Here is a 21,041-nt window from a genome sequence, read left to right as displayed (position 1 = left end):
TGGTCAATTACTGATGCAGTCATTGTAGTAAACCTTGTTGCACCATTGACCAGTAGGGGCATACCAAAACATTGAAGGATGTTTATGAAGGTGCTGCTGGATTCATTTATGATATTAGTGTTGATATTAATGTCCACACACAGAATTATGTTGGCCTTTGTACTTGAGATTTTATCTAGAACTTCTGTTAATTTATTGAAAAAAGGGTCCACACTACCACTGGGAGATCAATACACACACAAAATGATTAAATTCTTGGCGATATCAAGACCTGTTAATTCAATAGCTGATATTTCAAAGTGTTTGTCTTCACTTACTGTACTGTGTTCTTTTTCTGATATAAATGCATGACCCTCCACCCCTTGAAGTAGTTCTGCAGTAGGAGTTCGCCCTTTCACACAATAATAATACTAGATGTTGGATTTGTGTGTCTCTACACCAGTGCTCAGTAATACAAACTACTGTGCAGTTCAAGGATTGGAGCTCAACTTCTAATAGTTGTATTTTATTTTCTAATGATTGCATGTTTTGATGGAGGATTGTTAAGTCTGTGAAATCCCCCATGTTACTCTTTCCAGTGGTTTGTTTTTCTTTGATACATCTGGTGTGTGTGATATTTGAAGTGTTAAAATCTGTCTTGTGAGTGATTGTTTCAGTATTTTTTAAACTGCTGGAGATACTCTTTAGGCAGGAGAACCTGTTGTCTGGTTTTAGCCTAAAAATGCGGGTGAGGACATAGTTTCTCAGGACAGGGTGTATACGTGGACAAATAAAAAAAATTCCCGGATTTTTCCTGGATTCCCCGGTTAAATATACACTTTCTCTCGGGTGACAGTATATTTTCCCTTATCAATCCTTTGAATGGTTATGGTTTTATACACAGGCGTACAATTTCAGGGCGTAGAATTTCCCGGTGCTTTAGAAAACGAAACTCAGGGAAAACAACACGTTCTGGAAATGTCTTTGATGTGCAGCAACATGTACAGTGCGTATTTTCGTATTATGAAAGTATACATTGGAATCCACCAAACACCGCATGTTACTTTCCGAATCATTGAAATTGAGATTTCGATGTGCTTTTGTAAGCCGTTCGTAGCTCTCATGTCATGTGATCTCGCCAGCCGATGACAGTGGATATTCAGAGCATAGGACACATGATGTAGTCAGCCAACAGCAACATCACTGTTAAGTAGCACGAACACACAAACAGGGAAAGTTAATACTTCAAATTAATATACATAGTGTTGCTACGAGAAAAGCAAAGCTTTCACATATAATATTGGTCTCAAGGTGCAAGAGAAGCTAAGCTTTCGCATATATTGTTGATCTTTTTGCGCGTGTTACACTTTCAGATATATCACACAAATGTGCCAGTAAAATTTGAAATTCTTCTAAATGGCTTGTCATCAAAGAGTTGATTTTTAGATGAGAGTCAAACGCTCTGTGATTTAATAAATTCATGGTATATTCTTGCACATACTTCAACTTACGTAAAAGGATATTTACTTTGAAAGTAACACTTTTCAAACCACTATTCGCAATATTTTCCTGCGACCTGTTAGAAATTGGTTCGTTTCAGCAGTTGCCAGAGCGCAGATAACAGGCGACACCGCGCTTGGATAGCTATCATGACGTAGGAAGCCGGTATGTACGTACGAGTAAAACATTGAAAGATCATACATTATGTCGTAAAACAAACAAGACATCAGAGGATACTGCAAGAGCATCGGAATTTCGTGAACCATATTAAAATGTGCACATTTAAAGTGCATACTTAAAGGGCGCATTTGTATGTGCAGATTCCCAATGAAGTAGACCTCGACCTGATATTAAGCTTTTCAGTGTGGTTTTTGGAATGTAAATTTTCTTGGAGCACCAGTACTGTACTATATCATGTTTGGTTCTTTATTATGGCATAATGCCATATGTGCTAGAAAATGAAAATGTGAACTTGAAATGCAGCGAACAGTTGAAACTAGTCAGTACCGTGGAATTAAACATTTCGTTTCAAATACATTGACCGCCTCCGCGGAAAAGGTTAACAAAAGTCAAATTTCTTTAGCAAACAGACAAAAATAACTTCATTGTTCTGCAAGGCGATTAATGCTTGACTGTCAGAAAGGTGGAAATAAAATAAAATCTGAAACTAATGACATATTTCAGCCTTCCATAATGATGTGAATGTGTTTAATTCACCTGATAGCACCAGGCCACAGATATCCATTTTGTTTTCATTTAATGTGAAAGTAAACGAAGGGGAAACAGCAAAATCACTAAATATAAACATGGGTAACGTGGAGACTACCCACTATAACTCGCATCAGCCTTGGATCTACGACATTTGTGAACCGGGTCAATACTAAAAATATCGAACTTTCAAAATATGTTCATCTTTTAGCGCGCATCTTTCTGAAAAGTCTAAAACATAAAACATATGTATTCAAGGAAATGTAAGACAAATTACTTGGTCTTAAGTATGCCAAAGTGAAGTGCCATGCCTTTTCATAAAGCATTTTTCTACCGCATGTCCAAACTATATTCAGGAGAGTGGAAATTGGAATGTCCTGTGGTGCCTCTCTTGCTCCCAGTCGACCGGTTTGACAGCCTGCCCCTCTTTAAAAAAATCTCGCAATTAATAGCAGATGGGATTATTTGTAATCAAGAGAACAAGAACTCTTTATTCCCTATTAGTTAATAGCTTGTTGTTTGCGTGACATAAAATTAAATATAGGATGTATAAAACCAATACTGACAAGAGATAAGCAAGAAATTACACATTTCTTCAAACCTTAACTCCTAGCATTTTTTCTCTCTAATCTTGCTACAGCTTTACATGGCATGCTTTCCTTTCTGCGGGAGAATCTATTACCTCATTAAAGTTTGTCAAACGTTTTGCTACATGAAAAATCGAAAAGTCGTTATCTAATACTGAAAAAGCTGTTAATACAAATAATACCCAAGACTGGTGTGGTTTCTCGATCTGATTACATCTATTTTGTCACTGTCTGCTAGATAAATCAAAATAGCCCTTTCTAATATTGCAGCAGTTTTATAACACACACCAAATAAACGAGACTGTTTTGGCACAAATGGCCATTTTTATAACACAACAGAATATAATCCACGAAGTACCAATATCAAATGCCTATTAGGCCTACTACAAGCAAAAAGCTTTATGTTAGGAAATAGTTTCACATTTCATTCATACGCACCAGCTTCTCAAGCATGAGATCGAAAAGTAGTATTACGAAATTTTTATATAAATTTGGAATCATCTTATTCTTCCCTAATTTGTGTGATGTCCCCGTTTCTTCCTCGTTCTAACAAACGATCTTGTCATCACAAATTCTGTAGCTATTGCTGCCACTGTCAAAATTTGTTTGCCGATTAACTTCACTAACCCTGCCAGAATCACAGGTTTAGTTATCCCGCGATTATTTTCCGGTTAGGGGTTATTACGTGTTCGAACAACATGTTTTCCGCGTTACTTCCAGAATAGAACTTACACGGCTGATAGCCGGGGACTGTACTACTGGTCCTTACTAGTGCAGCGATCTGGCCAAAATGTTTCTGTAAAAATTTCATTTTCTTGGATACACCGAGAAGATAATATGTAATCTTTCTCACCTGTTATTCCTGTCAGTCATTTATTTCCATTCCGGTAGTCTGAATCTATGGATTTCGCTAGTAATTATAAGAACGCTGATCATTCGCAAACCCAATCAACCACATAATCAGACAGTGATTGGCATTCATCTGTTCGGCTTTACTCGCTCAGCTCGTTTTGTCTGCGGAAAGTTTATTTCTAAATGCGATGAGGATTCTCCTGACAGAGACATCACGTACACTATGCATGCATTCAAAAGTCTACTTATGATTCATTCAGAAACCTTGTGTACTTTTTCATCATGAGCACAGAGGTATTATAACAGGTTGAGTAAGTAAACACTCTGGCATATTTTGTGTTGTGACCTTTTCTGCTTAATTACGAGTTCTGTGTTTGATTTTTACTGTCATTCAGGTTGGCATAGGAGGAGAATTTGTGATGGGCTGCATCAAACCAGTCGGTAGACTGATGAATCATGGGGAGGGGGAGATGAGCATATTATTGTCATACAGCGTGCTCTGAGACTTAGTGAATCCAGTGTGAGCAGTAATCACCAGAATACGGAATCAATTCAAAAAACTGCTCAACCTTCAAATGACTTAAGTGTGACTAGACTAACCAAATCTCACTGGGAAGAACGAAAAAATGCATCACAACCAACAACACATACGTCTCTCTGGAGCCAGCACTGTTCCTGGCCAGCTCAGGTAGGTTTGATCACTTCAAGGATCTTTGTAGGTTTCACAAAGTTAAAATGACAAGAGAGGCAGCTGTGGCAGATGATGTTGGAGCCAAGGAATATAAAATGAAGTTTAAAGAAATTGTGACATAATGCAGAACAGTGAGGCACTTTAAATGAATGTCAAGTGCCTAGCAAAAACAGTTCAGATACAAAGAATTTGCATGTAAGGAAATCTGTCAATGAAGCTGAACTGACTATAGCACCATCATTTTCTTCCAATGTAGATGATTCAGAGGCTATTTAGGATGTACATGGACTTAATGAAAATGAATTTAGTATATTATTGTATCAGTGTTAAATTTTTAAGCAAATAAATATTTTCATTAAAATGTATTTCAGAAAGATAATAATGGTTATTATTGGTAAAAAATACTAAGAAACTCTGCTATTTTAAACTTAATATATGAGTAAACAAGAACTTAATCCTGTATTTTATGTATAAAATGGGTCTCAATTTACACAAATTCAGTATACACGACTATTTCACGTAATGCAACCATCGCTTATAACAAGGTTTACTTGCACATTTCAACTCGGTTATTGATACAGCATAGTGGGGTATGTGCCCTTTAAGGATAATAAAGAGAAGTCTATAGAATGAAGACTTTGGACTTGAAAATTACATCATTTAAGTTACATACACTTTTTGCTATGCACTCTCCAACTCCTCTGCTGAAGCTGTCAAAAATATGCCCTAACACTTGATTTAATATGGCATCTCTCCACATTCCCACTAAATTGTATTAGGAAAATGCCACTGTAGTTTTCCAGAAGGGAAACATTATGTACACTAGTAAGCTGATATTAAGCAACAAGGGTTGTAATTAAATTAAGCTGTGCTTTTATCATTAAGTGCACATGCAGTTTTTTTTTTTTTTTTTTTTTTTTTGGGGGGGGGGGGGGGGGGGGGTTGTCTTGCAGCAGACACCAGAGCTCTATTTGTTGCAGCATTCTGTCACAGTCGATAGCCAGTCACTTTCGCTTTCAGTAAAAAGGCGACTCCAAAAGAAAGTCCCCTAGGGATAACTGTAGTCGGGATTGAATGAGGCAGGTCTGCTTTCAGAGTCGACTCCTCTGTAGCCATTTGATACGTGTGGATGACCTTGCATTGCTCCTTCTGAAGAAGATGACCCACAACCATATGAAATCTTTTACAAACAGCAATATTGGAAAATTACTTGCCTGAAGCCATTTTCCCCATTAACAAAATTTCATTAATGCTTAGTATTATACATGTTTTATTATGTATATGTTTATATCACAGGGACAGAGACCTACAGGTAGACTCTTAGACAATTTCAGTATTTTGTATATCCTCTTCTGGAAAATATGCAGTTCTGAAAACATTTATGGAGGCAGCCATAGAGGTGCTGGATTCGATCTTGAGAGATAATGTTTCATGTTCCACAATACTTCCATTTGTCGTCACATCTGGTCAATAAAGTCTGGACCTACTTCTACTCTAATGTATTATGCACATGTTCAAAGGGGAACATATCCGGTAACTGGACTATGATCTTCAAACAGGGCATCTGGTAGCAAGATAAGTATGTGTCTGGGCATTGTTCTGTTTGAGCAGACATCTTTCTGATACTGTTGGAATGGCAACAGAATGAGGCGGATGATGTCCTTCACTCCTCTCTGTTCCATTGGTAAATACTGGTTGTGTACATTCATAGAAATTTATGGCATTCCGCACCATTAGCAAGTCAGTATCTTGTGCACTCTAGTTGCTACCACATATCTAGATTACATCAGATTCAGAAACGATTATCAATGATGCCAAACACAACTTCACAATGTTTTATTGCTTCCACAGCAGGGCTCACTATAATACCAAGATGAGAACCCACTTTTTCACCAAATTAAGCTGTTAAGGGGTCAGAATTATCATACATGGTCCCTATTCCATCAACAGAATGGTACTTTAAATTACTGTCTTTATTACCTTCTGTTAGGAGTCCCATGTAAATATGATATGTCTATGTCACTTCTTACTTTCTACTTGATTATATCATGTGGTTTACAGGAATGAAGATACCCAATCAATTACTACTCTCTGCTATGACCTCCAGGTTTCTACCAGGGGAAAATTGTGAGCATGCAACACAACAATCTACATTCACAGCAATCTATTTGGTGGAGATATAAGAAATTAATAATTAGTTGATTCTACCATACAACGGAAATGATGTTACCAACCAAAAAGATATCGTGTTCAATGACAGAATTTATATATGTCATCATCCTTGTCTAAAAGGTGCAGACATTTACAACTTACAGATTACATGAAGAAACATAGATTTATTAACATCCCTGACGTTTCTTCTTCGTGATGGGTTCTGTGGAACATAATGAATGAATGAAATCTAGTCGAAGTGGAGTGAACATTGATTAAAGGTCTGCAAGATTATGAATAAGGAGTGCTGATAATAAATCTGAATGTACATAAGTCTATGATGGCAACACATTACTATTAACAATCTCAACTTATTAAACACATAATATTTAGATGCAGAAAACTTATCGATTCCTGATAATTATAAACACCAACAAAAAAAATTGATCAATTTTTGTTAGGTAATAGCAAAATCTGATTTTTTTTTCTTTCTTTGACACCGCACCGTATCTGCCCCCAGTATTATTTTCTATCATGTGCAGAAAACACCTGTTTTTGGAACAAAAAATAAGTTTTCAGTATGAACAAAGGCTTTGTAAAGTACAAACATAAAAACACTAGTTATATTACACTGGAACTTTGTGTCCACTGCCTTACATTACATTCTTCTCTTCTTATTAAAGAATCTGATACAGCTATTTTTCTATTGAAGCACCTACTGTATGTCTCAATGAAGTGAACAACAGTATTTGCCTATCATTTTGGTATTCCAGTTGTCCTGATACAATATTGGCTTCACTTTGGTGTCTTCATGAAAGCATTCACATCATTCCTCATTGATGTCGCCTGATCATTCAGAGGAGAAACCAAGGTGATTACTTAAAAACTGAATCTTGAAGCACATTAAAAAAAGTCCAACTTCTTAAACTTTTCCAACATTTTGGGTAAAAAATACAACCCCCCCCCCCCCAAGAATTTAATATCAACCTCATTTAAATGCTAGCCAAGCTTCCCTTCAAGCATATGTTTTTAAAATTCATAGTTGGAATTAAGTGTAATTTTTAAATATCAGGTCCAAAAAAACAAGCCTTCTTTCAGTCTTCTGTCTGACATGAGGAAAAATCTTGAGAGCATACGAAATACTCTCTCTCTCTCTCTTTGGTAAGGCTTTTATAAACTATATAGCAGTGACACCTTCTTGTGTACTCTTTCATCATGAGCACGGAGGTATTATAACAGGTTGAGTAAGTAAACATTCTGGCATATTTTGTGTTGTGATCTTTTCTGCTTAATTACGAGTTCTGTGTTTGATTTTTACTGTCATTTATTCTTATTGATTTGTAACTTTTGCTACTGGTTATAAGTAATTATGTACATACTGTTAACTACATACTGTTTTTTACGTGAATAATTTAGAGGACACAACTGTTTCATAACGCCCAGCTTAATGCGAAGAGCTGGCAATTGAAAAAAATTTTTTATCCATGAGGCTCTTAAGCATGAAAAGAAGAGGCAATGAGCTTTTCATAGCAATCACCACACAAACTAACTAATAAAACTGCTTCCACTAAAATTTTAATCTTATGTTATCATTAATTGAAATAGTTTATGAAATATACCTCAATAAATTTGCTAAAAATTCAATTGTTAAATACTGAATGTTAATTGGACGGTAATATGTGTTTTATGGATTTTTTGTCATCACACCAGGATTAAGCACATTTAAAAAATGGTTCAAATGGGTCTGAGCACTATGGGACTTAACATCTATGGTCATCAGTCCCCTAGAACTTAGAACTACTTAAACCTAACTAACCTAAGGACATCACACAACACCCAGTCATCACGAGGCAGAGAAAATCCCTGACCCCGCCGGGAATCGAACCCGGGAACCCGGGCGTGGGAAGCGAGAATGCTACCGCACGACCACGAGCTGCGGACTAAGCACATTAAAAGTCGCTTTTATTAAAAAGGTGTTCACAATGTTGGATTGTGTTATGACTACAGACTACAATAGCTTATTTTACGAGTAAAAATATAAATGTAGCTGTTAACAGAAAAATACACTTACGATCTGAAATAGTCCACTGTTAACTCTCCCCTGTTGCTATAGCTTTTTGATCCTACAGAGATGTACACTGGTGGTGGAATAAGAGTGTCACTTTTCCTCTTCCTCTTAACCTACAATTAATAAAGAGAACAAAAAATTAGTCTTGATATATTACAAAACACACAAACATGTACAGACACCAAGCTACAAGTAGAAGAGCTAAAAATTTGCACATATATGCACATATACAGATGCACAGGCATACTATTATATAACATTGAAAGCAAGTTAGTCTAACTTATTTTTCTCTTTTAATTTTTTTTTTCTTAGTAGCTGACACTGTGAGGAAAGATACATATCTTTTCATCAAACACCACAGAACAATAATTAGCCTTTGCTAGAGAGCAAATACCTCACTTACTCCTACCACTCCATTTCCTCTTTCGCAAACAGTTAAAAGGTTCTGGAAATGCACCAGCTACATTTATTCTTAGGTGGTTCAGACTGTGATTTCCTGATCACTCTCACAATGTATGCCGATTTAATTCTGATCACCAGGGTACATTTATCTTCTATATGCATAATGAAAAATGAGCAAAGTAACTGGAAGGACGCCAAAAACACAACCTAATATTAACTGGAGGCACAAAGAAGAAATACACATTTATTTTGTGAAACTGTAAGCACCAGTCAGAAATACAAAGAATATTCTGGAACATTCCACTTTTCTAAACTTCAGCCTGTACTACATTTCGCTTGACTTGTTTTTTTTTACCCAAGCAATTTTACACTGCAATTACCTCCTAACATTGTTTGTGCTGATACCATCCTTTAACTTTGTCTAGAATATAAAATCTTCCTCCTGAGTAATGCCAACAATCACTGTCATGAAAACACTTTTGCATATCAGACAGTTTACTTAAACAGAAAATGATGTAGACAGTTTATCTGCCAGGTGATTTTAGAATGATAAACATCGCCAATTAAGTGAACAATTCCTTGACATAAGTTACAATGATTAACTGACTTACACAAATATCCACATTTAGAGATTTGTGAAACAAGTTACTGACAGGGAAAAGAATAGATAGAAAACATAAAAAAGTGGGAAAAGATAAAAGCAGACCACAAATAAAAACAAGGAGACTCTCACAACTCTTCTGTAAGAAACACAGAATTATTATAAGGTAGTAATCAAAAGACAAAAATTTGCATGTTCCATATATGTGTGAAAACAGTGGCAACGCGAAGGAACACGAGGAATAAGAACATGAATTACAGACTATATTTTATCGGCTGATACATTTATTTTATCTCGAACAATAGTATGTGCGATTATCTTCATATGTCCATTGAGCATTCAGTATTAAAGAATACTTGTAGCTTGACGAAAGGATTAGATGTCATTAGAATAAAAAATGACAGTGATAGTAACTTGATTATTATGGGGCACTCTGACATCTGCTGTTATGATTCAACTTCGATGGTTTTTCACAATCTCACTTTGCATAGCTCAGTGTGAGCAAAGAGGACATACAGATACAGGATCAAAAATTGTGCATGATACACAGGTCACAAAGGCCAGCACTTGCAACGTAACAGTAGAGTATAATCACCTGTTGCTTGATACAATACTTTAGCATTTGGGTTTGGCAGAGTAATGGTACTTGTGTGTGTGTTACAGGCTCCTGAGTGAAAGAAGTGGTGGTGTGCAATGAAAGGAGCAATTAACAAGTTGCCAAGCAGTAAGCAACATACTGCGGCTTTGCACCACTGCTGAGTTACATCCAGAAGACTTCCTCCAATGACAATTTTGTAACTAATTGTGTCTTCAGTTCTACCCAATGTATTAAAGACTGTTACTGTGATTCAGTGGTAAAGTGCTGGTCTATGGATCCAAAGATCTAGGAGTCTCATCCCTACTCAGTCCTAGAATAAAAACAACAGGATTGCCAATGGAGTCCTCTTGGTTAGATTCATCTGTGAATACAGCTATATAGTTGTGGTGCTCAATTAAAAATGCCAAAAAATAATGTATTAAAAATAGATGTGCAAGTGCAGCAATTCCTGAAGTGCACTAAATCAAAAAATTACAATGGGCCTCTGTAGTAATCGGGGCTGCAGTTCATTGAAACCTTGGATTTGGGGTTGTAGTTTCCCCCACACCAAGTGGTTCCTGCACATGCTTCATGCAGATCTGAAACAGCCTTGTTGCTCATGGACGACTGGAAAAAAGGTGTTTCTAACCGGATGAACAATAGTATGGAATGCTGTTGAACTGTGAGCAGCAAGCACATTATATTGTTGACCTACTATGAAGAGTTGCCGCCAGATGGTGAGTGTTGGTTCCCCACTCTCAGCACAGATACTGGGTACATGGCTCATCCTACAAGCACCCGTGACCATCCTGATCCCCTCATGCTGGATGGAGCAGATAAACCCTGTCCACTCCCCGAGACCTGTAGTTAAGGGACTTTATGATAGTGCCTTCAGGACAATGACAACCTGGAATCAAAAACGAGGCCCAGAAACACACACACACACACACACACACACACACACACACACACACACACACACACACACACACACAAATTGAAGACATATTTGCAGCACATTCCCCTAACATCTTTACAGTAAGTTGCAACTAAGAAGTCGCCATTGCATTACTGGAGGAGGAACAGAAAACTGAAAAATCATTCATAAATAAGGACCAGAATCCTTACTATAGATGTTATACTGCTCCCTAAGAAACACCCTGTCATTCTCCTGCTCAAAACAATTCGACAACACATCACCAACTCGATACCTAAAAAAGTGCTCAGATAAGGAGGACTGTATGAAGAGGAGAAAATGGCCATTAAACCTCCATTGGTGGAGCTGCTCTAAAATAATGGCCACCATGGCTGGCCGTACCACATTTGCCACAAGTGAATCTGCCCTTATGTGCTAGAGTGGTATTAAAAAGTGCTGGCATTTAAAAGAATGCACTGGGTTGGGGACATAAGGCCGCACAGTCAAGTGATGGAAATCTGTGTTGATATGCTCTCGAAGTTTTCTGCAACTGAAAGGCCGGCCGGGGTGGCCGTGCGGTTCTAGGCGCTGCAGTATGGAACCGCGGGACTGCTACTGTCGCAGGTTCGAATCCTGCTTCGGGCATGGATGTGTGTGATGTCCTTAGGTTAGTTAGGTTTAAGTAGTTCTAAGTTCTAGGGGACTGATGACCTAAGATGTTAAGTCCCATAGTGCTCAGAGCCATTTGAACCATTTTTTTTTTTTTTTTTTTTTTTTTTTGCAACTGAAAGTAAGGATAAAGAAGTCTGATTTGACCAGATCGCTATCTGCCCTTTTCATTATATTTTACATGTCAATGATACCTTCTTGTGCCCATTCATCTTTCATTTCTTCGTTGGGAATATCCACAGTATCTGTGCATGAGACAACACGTTTGCTGCAGCTCAAGGTGTTGTGGAGCTCTATTTGATTGCACATTTCCCCCGAGACATTAGGTTCCTGGAGGTTTGTTGCTTGTTGGCAACTAGAAGTTTCAACCAACAGTGTCCCATTTCACATCCGCCTGACAGATTTTGAAGTGCTAGTAATGTTCTTAAACCTTTTTGAATGTAGAAAGGTGAAACTTTCTCAAAGTTGCCTCCCTTCCTTTCAACTATTAAAAACAAATTCTGACTAGCAGCCAAGTGTTCGAGGAGGACTGGTGACATGCGTCCTCTTGTTAGTTTTGGTGTTGATGCCCACCAGAGGTACATCCATTCTGCTGGGAGTTCAAAGAGGGAACTTTGGGGGTCCCATCTCAGTCCTACAAGTTGCTAGGAAGTCACGGACAGGTGTTTCACAGAACCTTCTATTTGAGTCAGGACCAGTAGACCACATTCAGATACAGGGAAAAAGCTAAAAATTGTGAGTACTGTTGAAATTGCTAATCTTTTCTATCATCCCTCCCAGTCATTGGATTGATCCAAGTACAACTTTGGACCTCGGGTGAGAGACACTGTTTGTTCCAACATATGCCACACTCTCCAGATGATTGCACTCTGTTCACTAAATGGCTGCTGGAAAAGCCTTCAACATGTTTAGTGCACATGGTGATCATTCCCACCCCATGCTGAAGTTGCCCTAATGGGTACCACTACTTGCTGTACTGTCAAACTGCAAGTGGTCAAAACAGTCATACCCTTTTGCACAAGTCCCCCCTGACACACAATACAGAAGGGCCTCTGAAAGGGTGAAATGTGCTGTTTCAGAGGGAGACAGAATCACAATCTTTCTGGTATGAGGTATGGGTATAGTACCTTGAGCTCTCCCTGATCCTTGTCTCCCCTGTATAGGAACACTTGACCTACCACCGATTTGTCACTTACCGTCAAGCTGATGACTATTAATGGTTTGTGTATTTAAAACAGTGTCAGTGTGAGGGGATAGTACTTGAGATGTTTTTGGTATTTCTGGTGCACGACACTTGGTAACTTGCCCAACACACCCATCTGCAACAGTAGCCAGTCACTTAAAGGCAGTCAGGGTGATTTACAGATGTTCATGAACAGCAACTACCTCATCTTGTGCCCGACGACAACACTCGTGGTGGGTCTGCACTGTGGTTGGTGCAATGTTTAAAAGAACAGAAACTAATACTACCCTGCAAAGCAAACTGATTACTTGGCCACAGTGGCAACACCATTGCGCTTATACCTGAGAAGCAGGGAGGGGAAGTAGTAATAGCGTACAATCTAGTACTTTCACTACTGGAGCACTGTCAAATGCTACATGTCTGCAAGTTATTCTGAATGAAGTGACTATGTAGTTCATGAACATAACCAGGGTGTACCTTGGCTGCTCACGACACTCCACTGGCACTACCTGTAAAACCCCAGTGATGTATTTATTTTCCCCAGCTGCAACCACTGATTCATCATCTACTGTTTAAGTTGCCAATGATAATGCCGACACTTCATCCAAATCAACATCAACTGATTTCGTTATAGTTTCCTTGTCCATCAAAATCTCTCTCCTCTAGTAGTCATTATACACTTTTTTGTTTAGTCTTCTAATATCACAACAGTAAAATCTGATGTCACAACACTAAAAGCAAACTAACTGCATGATCTGTAACAATATTACAAGCGCACATGCAAATGCAACATCGCGAGCAGCTGCACACGATGGGAGATGCAAGCAGGCGGCGGTGGTAAGGTGGTGGCTGGGTGGAGATGGGGAAGGATAGCAGGGAAAGGGTGGGGGACAGTAAAGTGCTGCTTGTGGCAGCATACGGGATGAGGTGGAGAGAGTGTAGGCCATCTAGGTGCAGTCAGGAGGTCAGACGGAGGGCATTAGTGGAAAGGAGGGAGGTAAAGAGACTGTGGGCGTGCTGGTGGAATAGAGCACTGGAATGGGAACAGGGAAGGGAGAGGGGGAAGGTGGAGAGGGGGGGAAGGGGGTAGGGGGAGAGGGGAGGGGGAGGGGGAGGGGGAGAAGGGGTTCGAGGTTTAGAAATTCTGGAACATTAGCGAGGGGTGATTCGAGGGCAGCACGAGTGGATCAAGTCTGGATGGTAGACTGAACTAAGTGCGAGACTGTTCAACATTGGTCTTGGGTTGAGTCTGATATGTAGGGTTGATAGTGAAAATGTGTTTCCACCGTAGGGACCGGGAGAAGGAGAGAAGGTCTTTCATAAGTCCTGCATGACTGAATTTGGGAGAGGGGCGAAAGGAGAGGCCTTTAGAAAGGACCAATACTTCTGTGGGGCTAAGGCTTTTGGAGGAAAGCTTTATGACTGTGCCTTGGGTCTGTTTAGTTTCTGGATTCTGTATGGTTGTGGGAGGGAGTTTTTGAGGATGAGGTAAATGGAGTAGGTCTGCGAGGCAGGATTTGTCAGATAGGAGGGGATGTGGGGGAGGTTTGGAGGTTGTTGTAGAGGTGGTGGATAGTGGGAGTCCACGGCGGGAGTAGGAAGTGAACAGGGTGGAGAGTTTTTTGAGGTGGCGTTGTGCATGCTGCTCTAGTTCCTGGAAGGCAAGGGTTTCAATGTGTGATATGGGACCCAGGAATTTCGAATTACATAGCAGGAGAATTTTATGGATGGAGACTAGGTATTGCAAGGAGGTTTGGACCTAATTGATATGGTTTTGCAGGACTATGTTGGTAAGGGCTAAGGATTGGCGGAATCTGAATAGATGGAGGTCATTGTGGGAGGAAGGGTGGAAGCCGGAGAAGGGTAATTTGATGGTATGGCCATCAGCGGGTGATTCCATGAGCCAAGCAACAATGCAGGAAAAGTATGTAGGACTGGGTTCCGGCTAGGGATAAGAAAAATTTTCTGTATTGACGCAGATGGAAGGAGAAAGGATCAATAGAGGAGGATAAACGCACTTCAAAATATGTAGATAGCAGAGAAATATGTCTGAAAAAATTCGCAGAAACACACTCAAACATGTGGGAAAAATCACTAAAAGGATGAAATGGATGGAGTTGGGGAAACCAAGATGAAATCTGAAGGAGTAGGCCAATAGAAAGGTGAAAACCAACATAAATTGGCACGAAGACACAATGAGAGCAAAGAAAAAATAAATAAAAAGATTGTAATGAGGCTTGTTGGTGGATAAGTGTGAAGAAGGGGGACAGCAGAAGTGATTACTTAGGAGAAGTTAGTATGTGTGTTCAAATGGCTCTGAGCACTATGGGACTTAACATCTGTGGTCATCAGTCCCCTAGAACTTAGAACTACTTAAACCTAACTAACCTAAGGACATCACACACATCCATGCCCGAGGCAGGATTCGAACCTGCGACCGTAGCAGTCTCGCGGTTCCGGACTGCGCGCCGAGAACCGCTAGACCACCGCGGCCAGCTTAGTATGTGTGACCTGGAATAGAGAGAAGGCATGGTGGTTGGGGAAGGGTTGGTGGACGAGACACAAGTTCATGTGACACAGGACGTTACACACGAAAATACAGGAAATAACACACGTGTTAGGTGGAATAGCTTATCTTACAGTTTCTTTGCTAGACTGGAAGTCCAGTTCTGAGTGGCAAAAACTGAATTGTTGCAATGGTTGCATTTTCTTGTACTGTTTATAATTTCACAGAAGCTGCTGTCCAGTAACTCATTTACCTACATCAAAAATTAAATTTTAATTGCATGCATTTTACTTATTCTGTTTTGGAATAGATACTTGAATCCTGCTCCATTTTGCGTCATGTCCCCGCTCCTGTAATTTGCATGCCACTGATATACCTCACTTTTGCATGTCAACATTTGTTTGCAACTTCAGTTGCCTTTCCTATTGCCAATATACGACACCATTCTCATTGTCAGTAAGACTAATGACATTGGCAGCAACTTGCAAGAGCTTCCCATAATGGTACATTTTTCACACTCACACTACAAGGTAACAAGTGCACTACATTGAATTGGAGTGTGATCATATCTAGTCATGTGACAAAATTAGTTCATGTTATAGCTGGGTCATATAACAACTTTAAAGTAACCTCACTTTTTCTCTTCTTAATTCCATTATCTGTTGCACAACGTAAACTATAATTTTCCTTTAAGGAGTGAAGCAACAATATGCAAGAAAGTAGTGTGCATCATAAGCAAAGAAAAAAATTACTGATTGCTTTAACCTACTACTTCACCAACGAGTTTGCAAACAGATTGCACGTGCCATTTTGCCATACACCCTCACCGTTCCACGAGCACCAAGAGTCAGCTACAAAAGCCATCACCCAGTACCACCCCAGACTGAAACAACTGAACTGTATCCTTTGTCAGGGTTATGACCATTTATCATCATGCCCTGAAATTACCGAGATACTACACTAGATCCTTCCCAAAAGTGGTGTTTCATTGCACACTCCACCTCCACAACATACTAGTCCACTTTTATACCACTCCCATTCACAGCCCCTTGCCACAGGAATCCTCCACAGCTTTTTATGTTGGTATGACTACCAACCAGCTGTCCACCAGGACGAACGGCCATTGCCAAACTGTGGTCAAGACCAAAGTAGACCACCCTGTGCCACAACAGGCAGCTGAAACACAGCATGCTTGATTTCAATGGTTTCTCCACAACCTGAGCCATCTGGTTCCTCCTCTCCACCACTAACTTTTATCAACTGCACAGATGGGAGTAATTCTTACAACACATTCCCCACTCCCAAAATTACCCCAGCTTCAACCTATGGTAACTTACTGTCCACTCACCCTCCCCCAACAGTTTCCGCTCCCTTGTGCTATAACCTCCTCCCTTTTCATATTCCCTCACCCTCTTTATGTGGCACCTTCTGCCAGCATACCTGCCTGTTATTTCCCCTTCTTTGCTCGTCTCCTTTTCTGGTCTTCCTCCTCCACCTTCCAATGCTGCACCTGGCAGTCTCTAGTCCCTGCGCACCCTGCCAGACAACACTCTTCTTTACCCCCATCCATGCCCTGCTATCTCTCCCCTTTCCCCACCCAACTCCAGATTGCTATTCACATGACTGTCACATACCAGTCGGAGCTCCCAGAGGTAGAGGTAATGTGTGCATGAGATATACTTGCTTATGTGAATATATATGTGTGTGTGTGTGTGTGTGTGTGTGTGTTTTCTTTGCTGAAGAAGGCTTTGGCCCAAAGCTATTTTGCGTAACATCCTTTTCGTTGTGCCTTTCTGCAACGCAATGGAACCTCTTTACACTGAGTAGTCATATACCCTTTTCCTGATACTGTTGATATTCCAACCTGGAGCTCCCACAATTTAACACTAAACTTAGGAGGCCGTTAATGTCTGAACAAGAACACTGGCACTGACAAAATTTGTGGGGAGCAGAAGTGTAGTTTACAACTGACAATATAGTATACATTTTGTGGGAAACTTACAAGGGAACCTCCCCATCGCACCCCCCTCAGATTTAGTTATACGTTGGCACAGAGGATAGGCCTTGAAAAACTGAACGGAGATCAATCGAGAAAACAGGAAGAAGTTGTGTGGAACTATGATAAAAATAACCAAAATATACAAACTGAGTAGTCCATGTGTAAGATAGGCAACATCAAGGGTAATGTGAGGACAGTAGTGCCGTGGTCCCCTGGTTAGCGTGAGGAGCTGCTGAAGGAGAGGTCCTTGGTTCAAGCCTTCCCTCGAGTGAAAAGTTTACTTACTCTATTTTGGCAAAGTTATGATCTGTCCGTTCGTTCATTGACGTCTCTGTTGACTGTAATAAGTTTAGTGTCTGTGTTTTGCGACCACACCGCAAAACCGTGCGATTAGTAGACGAAAGGACGTGCCTCTCCAATGGGAACCGAAATCATTTGATCGTACGGTCATAGGTTAACCGACTCCTCCATAGGAAAACACGTCTGATATATTCTATACGACACTGGTGACGGGATGTGCGTCACATGACAGGAATACGTTGTCGACCCACTTAACTTGTACACTTGGCGAAAGGGTAAAAAGATTCTTCTACCTTGCCCGATTTAGGTTTTCTTGCGGATGTGGTAATCACTCGCAAGAAAGTGATGAAAACATAAGAGTTTGTCACATAACCTGAAAATAAAAAATTAAAATATTCACTCGAGGGAAGACTTGAACCAAGGACCTCTCCTTCCGCAGCTCCTCACGGTAACCACGGCGCTTCTGACCTCATTATACCCTTTATGTTGCATATCTTACGCATGGACTACTCAGTTTGTATATTTTGCTTATTTTTTTCATAGTTCCACACAACTTCTTCCAGTTTTCTCGATTGATCTGTGTTCAGTTTTTCAAAGCCTATCCACTGTGCCAACTTATAACTAAATCTGATGGGGGTGCGATGGGGAGGTTCCCTCGTTAGAAATGTCCAAAAACAGATAAAATTAGCAATGATACGCACAATCAATGAAAGATAATGGGAAAGTGACAGAAAAAGTAAAATACGAGGATTGGAACCTCAACAGTGGCAACTATTTATTTACAGCTCGTACAAAACAGATACGTGTTTCAAAGTTTTACTGACGTTCAAAGCAGTCTCCAGCTTTGTGTATAACCCATTGCCAGTGATGTCGTACGATACTCTTAGCAGTGCCAGTTGTGTAGACAGTTCGAGTGACACAGTCTATTGCTCGATGAATTTGTAACAGTTCTGAAGCGAATGCCGTGAAGTGTTTCACGGTCAATTAAAATAGACAACACAGTGGTCACAGATGGTATCGAAATAGCAAACATACTGAATAATAACTATATCAGTGTAGTAGAAAACTTAAAATTGGAAAGAAATAGTAAAAAACAGAAGGGTATTAAGGTACCAAAAAGAGCATGCAGTACTATGTTCTTAAGACCAGTCACGGAAGATGAATTGCGGAAAACTATACAGAAACTGGAGTCCAAGAAATCAGCTGGTGGTGATGAAATATCAAACCATGTCATAAAGCTGGTATGTGAGGGGATAATAACACCACTGCTGAACATAGCAAACCGTTCTTTCAGAGATGCAATTTTTCCAGAAAAACTGAAGATAACGAAGGTAGTGCCAGTGTACGAGAAAGGGTGTAAGGATGATCCCAACAACTACAGACCAGTTTCACTGATATCAGGTTTCTCAAAAATCTTAGAAATGCTTATGTATACTAGATTAGTTAACTATTTGGACAAACATAACATTCTCATACCTTTACAACATGGTTTCAGAAAGGGTAAATCTACAGAATCAGCAATTGCCAGTCTAACAGAATACATTTTACAGTCCTTAGATGAGAAAAAGGTTGTCTCTGCAATGTTTTTGGATCTGTCAAAGGCATTTGACACCATTGACCATGAAATGCTGATACAAAAATTAAGCAACTATGGCATTCCGGGGCAACCAGGTGAATGGATAAAATCATACTTGTGCAACCGCAAGCAATATGTATCATTAGGAAACTTGTACCAATCAGAAACCAAATCCATCAAATATTGAGTGCCGCAGGGTTCGGTAATGGGGCCATTGTTATTTAATGTGTTTGTTAATGATATAGGTGTTGAGGAGGAAGAAAAGAAAATATTGTATGCTGATGACATGACAATACTAAATAGCGACCAAAATATGGAACAGCTTGAGAGAAGAACATACATATCTGCAAATGTCACAGCTCAATGGCTGTTGGAAAATGAACTGGTTATAAATCTAAAAAAGACTATGTATGCAGTGTTTAAAAACAAGGAAAAGGCTGTAGACATGGATTTAGAGGTTGATGGAACAAGGCTGGATGAAGTAGAATCTGCTAGATTCTTAGGTATTCTTGTGGATAACGAACTGAAATGGAAAAAACATATTAATAATGTCTGTAAGAAACTGAGCGCTGTCACATTCTTAATGATGCAGCTATCACAGTACTCAGACAAGAACCTTCTGTGTACAGTGTATCACGGACTTTTCGAACCATACTTACAGTATGGAGTGACTGTGTGGGGAAACTCAAACAAACAAGAGACAAAACGAGTGTTCACATTTTAAAAAAAAAAAAAAAAAAAAAAAAAAAAAAAAAAAAAAAAAAAAAAGCAATTAGGACCATTTTAAGCAGAAAGACCTCTGAAATGTGCAGAAACTGTTTCAAGAATTTAGGTATCTTAACTTTTTCATCGTTGTATATATACAAAACAATAATGTACATCACAAAAGGTAGTGAGGACTGGATTACAAATGCTAGTGTACACACCCACAATACAAGAAGGAGGAATGAAGTACGGAGCATACCCCACCGACTGGCAATGCTAGAAAAAGGACCCCAGTACTCTGGTATCAGACTACTAAGAAGTCTGCCAAAAAAACTGCAAGATAGTGTACTTCACAATGACTTTCCAAAGAAACTCATTGGAAAAGAGTTTTACAGTGTTGCAGAATACTTATGCCATTAAATTTGTATATATTGTTACTCATTATTAGTGATGTAAAAATGTAAGCTGAAGGTGTAGAAAAATAAGTGATAAAGAATGTTAATACTTTGACATGTCCTATATTACATGTACATTTACTGCACACAATGTAATCTTACAGGATCAATTCAATTCCTTCAGTTTAGAAATTGAGTTGAACTCACGAGGGCTTAAGTCAGGGGCGTGCAGTAGGTGATATAGCACTTAGCAATCCCATCAGTCAAACAAATCAGTAACAGCTTGCACTGTACGTGCTTGAGCATTGTCCTGCAAAAGGATGGTCAGGCCCTGCAGAAAGTGTCATCACTTCTATCTCTATGCTGTTCATTTTTGGAACACAAGCACAGCCATGTATCTATTTTGTACAAGCTGTAAATAAATAGTTACCACTATTAAAGTTCCAACCCTCCTATTAGAATCTAAAATTTTGAAGCTACTCTATTTCATACAAAGGTAAACTGAATTAGGATTATACAGGGCGTACATAAGGTCCGGGAACACTTACAATTATTTATTGCACAAGAACCAAACATTGTACAGATATCATACATATATCATTTTGAGGAGAAACCCTGAAAGTTTTTTTCGTGTATACTGCCTCAGCATAGTCTGGTATTTTGCTGATAGTCAGCA

The 21,041-nt window shown here is 39.4% G+C and overlaps 2 protein-coding genes across 5 annotated transcripts in view; one reads left to right on the top strand and one right to left on the bottom strand.

Annotated features, from left to right (window-relative positions):
- Window positions 1–21,041, bottom strand: part of LOC126252933 (centromere protein I-like) — a 370,827-nt gene that overhangs the window by 221,898 nt on the left and 127,888 nt on the right. For all 3 annotated transcript variants that reach the window (XM_049953938.1, XM_049953931.1, XM_049953948.1), the window contains exon 8: window positions 8,540–8,649. In XM_049953938.1, coding sequence (XP_049809895.1) covers window positions 8,540–8,649 — 110 coding nt within the window. The remainder of the gene's footprint in view (window positions 1–8,539; window positions 8,650–21,041) is intronic.
- LOC126252954 (uncharacterized) overlaps window positions 1–21,041 on the top strand; it is an 80,806-nt gene that overhangs the window by 26,740 nt on the left and 33,025 nt on the right. The gene's annotated exons all lie outside the window — the stretch shown is intronic.

The sequence above is a fragment of the Schistocerca nitens genome, chromosome 1 (assembly GCF_023898315.1).
Source record: "Schistocerca nitens isolate TAMUIC-IGC-003100 chromosome 1, iqSchNite1.1, whole genome shotgun sequence".
Taxonomy (NCBI): Eukaryota; Metazoa; Arthropoda; class Insecta; order Orthoptera; family Acrididae; genus Schistocerca; species Schistocerca nitens.
This window is presented reverse-complemented; position numbering and strand designations above follow the sequence as displayed.